General features: G+C 29.9%; 1 protein-coding gene across 1 annotated transcript; it reads left to right on the top strand.

The window, feature by feature from the left end:
- The first annotated feature begins 2,140 nt into the window (after nucleotides 1–2,140).
- On the top strand, nucleotides 2,141–9,764 carry LOC111615530 (endonuclease V-like). The gene is made up of 2 exons (XM_023356931.1): nucleotides 2,141–2,408; nucleotides 8,744–9,764. Exons 1-2 carry the CDS (start codon nucleotides 2,341–2,343, stop codon nucleotides 9,033–9,035), a joined length of 360 nt encoding a protein of 119 aa, XP_023212699.1. The 5' UTR covers nucleotides 2,141–2,340; the 3' UTR covers nucleotides 9,036–9,764.
- The last annotated feature ends 617 nt before the right edge of the window (nucleotides 9,765–10,381 follow it).

Below are 10,381 nucleotides of genomic sequence, written 5' to 3'. Positions count from 1 at the left end.
ATTATTATAATTTTATTTATAATCACTTCTATCTGTTCATTTTTAAATTCTAACTCATTCATTACTTTCTTCTCAGCACTATTTTTCATAAAAATAATTCCAAAACAGATTACTAAAACAGATTACTAAAAAGTATTCATATATATAATATTTTACATTAAAAAACTAATTTATTTTATTTCCAAAACGGTCATTGCCAAAAGATTTACACAAAATTGGGATTCTTTAACATTAATGAATTCACATTATAAATGAATATTCATACATGAAACAAACTGATAAGAAAATTTTATTTCTAAATGAAGTAAAGGTTAAAGTGATGATTTGATTGTATTAATTTTACATCCTAACAATTAAAAACTAGAATCGAGTAAAAGAAAAGTCAATATACAACATTTTAATTAAAAACATGAGAAAATATTTTTTTTACACTTAAAACATTCAAGGTTCTCATTAGCTACAATTCTTCCATCTCATAGATAATAGTAAGTTGCCTGTTTTCTTTCATACCATGTACATAAATCAACAAAATTGAATAAAATTTCGGAAAATTACAGACAGTGATGAACAGAAAATATATTAAATTATTTTCACTTGATCCCTGAGCGTTTGTGCCCATCATTGGTCTGAAAATAGAAAAAAAATTATTTATGATTTAATTGATAATATTTTTAGGTCATTAACTTTATTTAAAAGTTGTTATAATTTTTAAAATTAAAAGAAAAAAAGTTAGCCAAAATTAGGTTAGGTTAGGTTAGGTTAGAAGCACTTGCTAAAATTGGTCTTGAAAAGTTCACAATAAATGTTGCACGAAAATTTTAAAACTGGAAAATAAGATTTATGTTCTTATGTTCCTAATGGTCCAATAAATGTTCCAAGTTGAAAATATTTTTAAAGCTCATCCTAGAGCAAGTGGATTTTCAGCACATGTCTTTAAATGTTATATAGTATAGTTTTCTTCCCTCTTCTCATTTCCTCTAAAACTCTTCATCTTTCCTTTTCAAAAGCTATGCCGTAAGGTTCGGCCTTCTAACACTTTTAAACATAACATATCATATATAGTATAGTTTCTTGCCAATTAATAAGACTATAAAGAATGGAAATATTTTTTGAAAAAACACTAACAGACTGTCAATATAATATNGTGAAATTATGGTTTTAAATAATGAAAAACATTTAATATTTTAAATTATTTTGATGTTTAAGTTATTACGTCATAGGAAAGTCACAGGAAATAGAATGGCGTCATCAGGCGTGACGTGTTGGTCACGTGACCTACACGTCACTACATAATCACGTGCTTTTGTTTACTATATTTGTCACTATTATATGTTATAAAGTAATTCACAAAGTTAAATAAAAATGCGAAAAATAACAAAAAGCTATCAAAAACATACGTATAACAACTAAAACTAACAAAATAATAAAAAAAATCAACATAAGTGACTTTCATACATTGCATTTACGCTTTAAAAAAAAATTATTATCAGAAATCATCAAAAAGTATAATGGAAATATGTAATGAAGTAAATAAATTTGTAATATCACAAAAATTAGCACAAAAATTAAAGAAAAAGAGAGAAAAAGAAACATTTACCTCTAGGCTTTATGTGACCTTGAGTTGTGTAAGAGGTCTGTTTACGTAAAAAATCAAAAATGACAAATTTATTTCAAAATAAAATCCAAAACAATTTTTTCTATGTAAAATAAACAGAGAAGAAAACAATCGCGAAAACTGCATTCGTCTAACATGTATAGTTCTCAAGAAATAATTTTTCTAAACCGTTAACGCTAAACTGCAGAAAATTCTGCACTTTGAGGTTTGCTCCTAGTAACTTTTCTGCAGAAAATTCTGCACTTTGCAGTGAAGAGGGCAAAGTGCAGAATTTTAATTAACCCAAAATTAACCCGTTCTCCATACAAGCTCTCGACGGCAAGGGGACTGTCGTTTCGAGTTTGCAAAGTATTTGTCAAACAAGAACTCAGGTCTTCCAGAACAGCTGCTATTAAAAAAAAACATAGACTGATTATTGATGATTCATTATATAAAATATTTTTAATTTATAAAACACTTCATATAAAAATTCAAGATTTAATTTCTCTACCATCCACTAGGATCGCTCAAGATCGTTATCACGTGCTTTTTAGAGTTGTGAACTAATTACTTGAAGTAAACACGTGACAAAAGTGAACGAGTTGATGTAATAGTGCAATTTATTTATGAAATGATGATTATTTGAATCTATTGAATAATTCGTTTCAAGTGTATCGGATTTTAGCAGAAAGAAAAGTAAATCGTTCGTGTAAAACAATTTAACATTTATTTGAGATTTATTTTTAATGATGGATATAGAAGAGAAGGCTACAAAGTATGGTGTGTCTTCGACTTTATTGCATGATTGGAATAAGTAAGTAATTTATTTGCAGTAGAATTTTTAAAGCTTTGTTTAATTATTAAAATAAATCATGGTAAAAACTCTTCAGATACTGATTAATTTTATTTTCTGTATATGTTACCAGCAAGATTTGAAATAGTGACAAACTACGTTTTTCTAGACAGTATGCAGTTTATTGTAACTTTTAGGTATAAGATTACAACTCTGAATGAGAGATTTTCCATCCCCTTAGAATTGTAGCTCCTTATACAAGCAAAAAAGTCAATGGAACCATACCGTTACATGTGCCCCTTCATGAGATATTTGCCTCTAAAGGCAGTTTTTATTATGAACCAGTACTACTGTCTATTCTCCACACATTGCATGTATGTATGTAGTCACTCATTTTGATGCTCACCATCGCTTTCACCTCAGTGCTCATCATCTGGGTTTGAGCCACATCTCCTTAAAACTGTATAACGTCAATTATTCCATGAACAGTCAAATGGGCTACTCAAAGCCAGCATGGTCGCATGGTCTAAATAGCTAAATGCGACAGTCTTAGTGGAGTGACGTGACTCCTGATTATGTGTGTCCTGGAAATAGTCTAATTTTGGGGGCTGTATCTTGCAAAGGGTTACATTTAGAGGTATGGTTCCTTTGACCATTTTGCTCTTGTGGGTATGATCTATAGCTCTTAGGGCCATGCTATGATGCAGAGAGGTGGCACCTTAAGGAGACGGCATAAGTAGCATTTCAGGGGTGGCATAAGTGGCATTTTGAAGACTTGCATCATACTGAGAAAATCTACTGCATGGCCCTGATAGCTCTAGTAAGGTTCCAACCATCTCATTCAGAAATGTAATTGTACCATTTGGGCAATGTCTGGAAATACTTTTAAATTTATACTTTGCCTGAAATATTATCAAGTAATCCTAAATGTATCAAATGCATTTCAGACAAACTCAGAAATACCAGAATAAACATATGTATATCTTTCACTTTTACAAGTGTGCCAAAATTTTCCCGAGTAAATGTTTGGGGATTATCAGACAGCTGTCAGTCATCATTATTGTAATCTTAAAATGAGCTAGCAGTTAGATCCCTCTAGTGTTATTCATGAAGCACATTTTCCAAGAATTAATGTTCTCAGGCACTGTAGGTGTTCAAAGAAAGTTTGTTGATTGAGTTGTTGAGGTTGCTGTCAGTCATAATTAGCATGCCTTTAAAATAGCATGCTAATTAATAAGCAATAAATATCAATCATATATACCTTAGTTCAGTGGTGCAATTTTTATTAACTCTCTCCACCTTGTGTGCACTAAAAGCCTTTTTTTAGCAAGCCTGTTATGGATTCAACCAGTTTACAGGGGGGTAGCTGGGTGGTGAGGAATTGGGATCAAATACATAAGGACAGACCACCACCAGAAAATTCCTTGGTCTTTTTGATCCATCTGAAGTCACTCCTGGGACCCCAGAGTAATAGGCTGCCACATTAATCACTTGGTCATCCAGCTGTTTCAGTGGTACAGTTGGGAGAGGCAATGAGGCAAGTGCCCCTAAAGAAATTTCAAAAAAATGAAAATAAACAGCACATGCTTGCTTACATTTTTTTACTGCTTAAACAGCATTATAAAAAGGAATTATCTTTATTACAAATTTTACAATAAAAATCTCGCAAAAATTTTTGATCCCCTATATGAAGTTTCTGGTTGTATCACTGCCTCTCTTAATTTTATTTTAAGAATGAAGTTTAAGAAACTCTTCCCTGGACATTTGCAAGTTGTTTATGTTGTAGTGACAGCAATAGCAAGCTCTTGAACAATAAGGAAACTTTCCATTTTGACTTTAAAGGGCAAGATCTCCATGACTGAGAAAAATGAAATGGGAAGATTGTAAAGTAATTTGTCTAAGGAATTTATTTAATAATAATAATTGATAATTGCAGCAAAATGCAAATTCAAGCTATACAGTAGAACCCCTCTAATCCATCACCTTTGGGACTGGGGGTATGGTCGGAACGCAAAAAAGGTCGGATTATCAGAAAAAAGTAAAATAAACAATCTTCCCCTTTGTCCAGTCTTTTTAGCACTGCTAATTTTTCATTTAATGAAAGAGTAACGTGTTTACGTTTCACTCCTGACATGTTGAAAACACACACACAAAACTTTACATGTACACACAATGTAAAACATATACCGTAATGAACACAGAAAAATACCACAGACGGTGAGTCACCGACGAGTCGGGACAAGTTTCTCGACTCCGACCACGGTCGGATTAACCGGAGTGACGGACTAGCCGAGGGCGAACTAGAGGGGTTCTACTGTATTTGACAAAAAAGATAGTTGTCTTAATGAAAAAAATGTCAATGAAGAAACCAAAATGAAATAATGGCAATCATATGAACTTAGCAGGGCAGTAGTTAAATGGTTTAACTAGGATTTCCAAACGCCCCACATTTTGGAACCTTTGGGAATTGAGAATGGGAAATCGTATTTACCGAGAATTCCTGAAGTAATCTTTTATATTTAAGCTTCTTTCGTTCGTTATTTTTAGGATTTACTTTGAATGTAATTTGGTTACATTTTATTGTTTTTGTTAAATAAGCGCCAACTGGCAGTTTTTTCGAAGTAGCTTAAATTACCAAGTAATAACTTGTAATATTAACACATTTGTAAATGAACAGGTGAAATTATATAAGATAATATCATAATTTTATTCAAGAATTACAAAAAACTTTAATTCAAAAAAAGTTTGGCAAATTCGAAACTAGATTATCTAGGAGCCAATTTTCTTGCTTTTCTGATCAACTTTTTCTGCAGATTCAGGAATGGGAAAACAAAAAAAATTCCCAAGCACAAGCATGAATGAATTCTGTCTGGAGACCCTAGGTTTCATAGCTTCAGAAGTAGATTTCCAGTAAGTAGATTGATGTTACAACAAAAGAAACTGAAATTTCTGTCTTAATTAGGTGTTTAAAATTTTCATGTTAACAATGGGTGGCTGGATAGATTCAAGTGTAACATTGCCTTTCATTGTTGAAGATTTTGTCACAACATTCTCTTCCATTGCATTATTAGTGAAAGTGCAGAGGTGAGGACAGACATGTGTCACATAGTTGGAAATAACAATTAATGATCATTACTCATACAAGAATACTACTCACTTGAAACTGGATGAAATAATCACAAAAGTATAAAATGTAATGTATACAATCAATGTTTTCAATGTATTAATAATAGTCCAGCATCAGGTCAAAGGTACAACTTTACATTCTATTTTAGAATTTGTGTTTCCCAATGAATATTACAAAATTCAAAAATTCAAATGCATATCCTACTTAAAATTAATATATTACAATGTGCATTTTTTTATATAATATAAAAATATGTAAAATGTAAGATTTTATTTGATGCTACAAAGAAAATAAATTTTTCATTAATTAATTATCTGAGATCATCATAAAGTGATTGTCATGTGATTGATAATTTTCATGTTTGAAAATGAGACATTTTTCTTTTTGCCACTTTATTTCTTGGGTTTCTAATGATCTGATTTGGTTGCTATGGAAGGTATGCTGACTTGTTTAAAATTCACTTTAACATTTGGCTCAGTGGCAAAAATGGTGGTAGGCTTTTTCTTATGAAAAACAAATGTGTGTAAGTAAGAAATTGCCACAATAACCAAAAATCCAGCAAAAACAAAAAAACAACTATTTTACTTTTGATGCCATATTTATGTTCTACTAGTATTTTGTTTGGTGATCTGTTATTACTGTGAGAAATTAACCACATGGCAATCATTTTATGATGAACTGAGGACATTCATGAAAAGATACAACAAATATCTTTGACCTATTAATAGTCCAGCATAAAGTCAAAGGCACAACTTTACATTCTATTTTAGAATGTATGTGTGTTTATAACATATTACAAAATTCAAATACTGGAACACCATTAAAAATTCAAATGCATGTTCCACATAAAATAAATAGATATTATAAGGTGTATTTTTTTATATAGTATAAAAATATGTAAAATATAAGGTTTTGTTTCATGCTACAAAGAAAATAAATTTTTTCATTAATTAAAATTGTCCTTTTCATGAATTGTCTTTAGTTCATCATAAAATGATTACCATGTGGTTAATTTCTCACAGTAACTACTTTAACAGTAACTATTTTACAGCAAAATTGGAATATTCTAGTTTTTCTACACAATACATTATAATGATACAATGTCATTGTAAGGAGAAGCTATCAAATGTGGAGTTGAAGTTTTTTCAGCCAGCATAACATTGTTTGCAGCAAATGAATCTATCATTCTTGTATTCAAGAATTACTATTTAAAGAAACTTGATGCATTCTCTTGTTGAAAAAATACATGGAACTATATTAGTCCATGTATTAACTAATATCATCAATGTTGCCAATGTCCTAAAATTGGATTAAGATAGATTGCATGGAATGAAGTAAAACCTGAAACTATCAAAAAATGCTTTGTGAAACATGGATTTGTTGTTGGATGCTGTGGATAGTGACATACATGATGGATATAAACAGGGTAGCAAATTCCACTACTGCTGTGAATGGACTTGGTAAGGCCATCACAGTATGTGTTGATAGAATCACATCGAAGCTTTTCATAAATTCCATCTATGAGAATGACAACTGGAATGATATTGAGGCTGAAAGTGACACCAAAATCGAGAATGATCCTCAGATGAGTTTTACTAAGAATTTTCTGTTGCTGGTGAATCAAATGAATTGAAAGATGCACTTTCAAGAGTTGCACAGCACAAATCACTTACCAGAAAATTTGACAATAATTCATTAATATAATTATTAAGGAATGATTATCGAATATAAAATGAGTATGAAAATGTGGTTGTGGCCAAATGTCTGAAAAACTTCAAACAAATGATAATATTAAGTTATTTCAAACTGGTGTGATAGGATTTATGTAATGCATCATGTACATAATGTTGTGGCTGACAGGAGTAGCAACACTGACCGAAAGGAGAAGATAAAAGAACAAGTAAAGAGCTGGCCACATCATCTTTTTGGATCTTCTAAGCAGACAAGAAGGATGAGATCACCCACATGGCCAACACAGTCCTAGCTTTGTTAATGTATTTTTTAGACTTTGTGTAAAAAAAATTAAAGAAATTCTTGTTTAATGTATTTTGAGTATCATTTTCTTTGTAATTAGAGTTTTCTGAGCCAATAAAGAGGGCAAGCCTAACTAGTGGCCAGCACAGTGTAATAACAATTGTTAAATAAACACCTTTAAAAAACTTTATCATAATTAGTGTTTAATAATTACACTGCTGTAATACTTTGCATGCTTACATTCCTTATACCAGGTGTACAGTTCAGTTATTCTTGTATAACACCACAGTTAGATTCCAAAATAACTATACGAAACAAAGGACTAATACAAAAAATAAGGTTAGATTCCAAAAGTTGGTAAAAGCTGTACTATTATTTTTTGTAATTAAGAGAAATATGTTTATTAAAGCAATCAATAATTAATTAACAATCACAATCAAAAGTATTACATGTTAATAATTTTTTCTTCACTGTTAAACACCGTTAAATGAGGATGTTTTCTTTTTGGCAAATATCATGCTTTGCCTATACCTTTTTATATCTATGCCTATATTATCATGCTTTGCAAATATCTTTGGCAAAATATCAGCTTTCCTGTTGACCTTAATCTTAATTAACAACATCATCATGATTTTTCTGTTTTTTTTTTTCATAAAATATGATCTTTTCATTTGCTTGCATTTGCTTATCTTTAAAATTTTAATCTTTTTATGTAGTAATTTTTTAATGTAATGTATAAAACAAAGCATAGCAACAGTCTTTCAGGTTCATTTAGAGTATTATCAAAGTTAGAATAGGAAGCTAAGACAAAAAGAAAAAAATTGCACAATAAATTCTTATTAAAGAAAACCAGGCGAAAGACAGGTAACAACATTGAAAATTTTAATATTCTAAAATCTGTGGAAAATATAAGACATGCATGCTTGCTTGAATAAAAAAGAATCAAATGACAGGATTTCTACTTAAAAATTTGACATTTTGTCCAGGGATGTTCTTGAACCATGCATATTAGAGCAAAACCATATTGTAGGAATGCTGTTTTGTATGAGTGATACTGTTTTGTATTCCTGACAAAGCAGATTTCTTTAAGACATTTCCTTATTGTTTTTTGTGACAGTTTTTGATGATTGGCTTAAAGAGGTTTTTCTGTATATATCAATGTCTTTTATAAACAAATAGAATTGGTTTTTAAGTTTTATTGTGATATATTCATTACATACAGTTCATTAACATAAAAATCATTAAATTTTTTCAGAGAGCAGATTGAATTAAAGAAAAAAATTATTTTATCTGATTCTGAAGAATGGCAGAAATCTAAAGATGCAATCGAAAGTGAAGAAAACTGTACCAAAGCTACTCTTCAATATGTAGCAGGTGTTGATATTTCATACAGAAAAGATCATGAACAAGAAGCTTGTACTGCCTGTGTTGTATGCAGTCTACCAGATTTAGAAGTAAGCAAATACAGTAAAACCTCTTTAAGCCAACCACCTCCAAAATTTAGAAAAACTGGCCATCTCAAGGAGTGGTCTTATCAAAGGGAATGATGAATATTGATAGAGTATTAGAGTATACTATATACAGAGAATGTTTATGGTACTACATAGTATATACAGTATTCTAGTATAGCACTACACAAGCTACTCTGTAGACAATATAACAAAACCTGTTTAAAAAATAAATACATTGCATGTAATTCTGCATTCTGTAAATGAAAATATAACGTGCACAGTCTTAAATGATTGATTTAAAATAAATAAACACTTGCTTTCTCTGTTTTAACTTTTTTAATAAGATAATGTCTTCACATTTCTTTTCTATTTTGTGAAATAGATCCCTTTTTCAGGTCAAACAAATTCTAAAAATTGCCCAAATCCCACCAAATTTGTCATCTAGTACCATTTTATTTCTCTATTAATGGAAAGAATAAATTTATTGGCTTTATTATATGATTTAGTTTTTAATAAGAATAAATAGACCATAAGAATAAAGCATAAGGTAACTTTTTAAGGATATTAACAGAAAATTATGAACTGTACAGTATATTCTCCATGATGAGACCAAATGGGAGAAAATAGATAATGAAGTTAGAAAAAAGATTAAGGTGAATTTTTACATCTAATACAACAAAACTACATGCCCAACATTGCACATTTTGTAAGCTTATGGTTTTTATTTTATCATCCCATCTGAGATGATGAAACTATAGTAGTTGCCTCAAAGAGGGTATTTCAGACACGAGGATTATGAGTCCAGGTGGTCATCGGTCAAGTAAATGAGTGGTCAGTTTAAGGCAAATTAAAAACAAGAAGCCTTATCAACAAAAATTCTGTTCTATGAAAATTGGTCATCTGGAGAGGTTTTACTGTATATTAAAGTGTAAGAGTTATTACAATATATTATATATGTATCAATTAAATGAAAATGAATATAGATGATATCATTTATCCATTTCATTTTATTTTAATTATTTTCAGAATCACTTTTGTCTATTATTAATAACTTGCAACTTTTTAGATATAATTTTTATTATATTTTAAAAATTTTTAAATATTGCAGATTCTATTTTCAAATATTCTATTTTGTATATATAAAATGTTATAGAATTCAATAATTTTAAAGTTAGAGAGGTTTAAAACAGATTCATAATTTCCTAAACAAAATTTATGACTAATGTATTACAAGAAATTGGAATCCACTGAAAAGTTGCAAATCCAATGAAATGGAATATGTGGAAGATGAGAAATGATAAACCTGATTATGTAACAAATAAAATTATATAAATACTGTATAACAAATAAATTCAGTCTGAGAGAAACAAATATTCAAAAAGAAAGTGTTTTGGATTTAAGATTCTGAGCATAAGACTTTTCAGTATTATGTTAAACTTTGT

This window comes from Centruroides sculpturatus, unplaced genomic scaffold (assembly GCF_000671375.1).
Source record: "Centruroides sculpturatus isolate CEXI.00-Female unplaced genomic scaffold, Cexi_2.0 scaffold2416, whole genome shotgun sequence".
Lineage (NCBI taxonomy): Eukaryota > Metazoa > Arthropoda > Arachnida > Scorpiones > Buthidae > Centruroides > Centruroides sculpturatus.
Note: the sequence above shows the minus strand (reverse complement) of the source record. Positions and strands in the feature narration are given on the sequence as shown.

Coding starts and splice junctions, on each gene's coding strand:
- LOC111615530 (XM_023356931.1), top strand. CDS start 2,341: ATGATGGATATAGAAGAGAAGGCTACAAAGTATGGTGTGTCTTCGACT. Junction 2,409..8,743: donor TTATTGCATGATTGGAATAA/GTAAGTAATTTA, acceptor AAATTTTTTCAG/AGAGCAGATTGAATTAAAGA.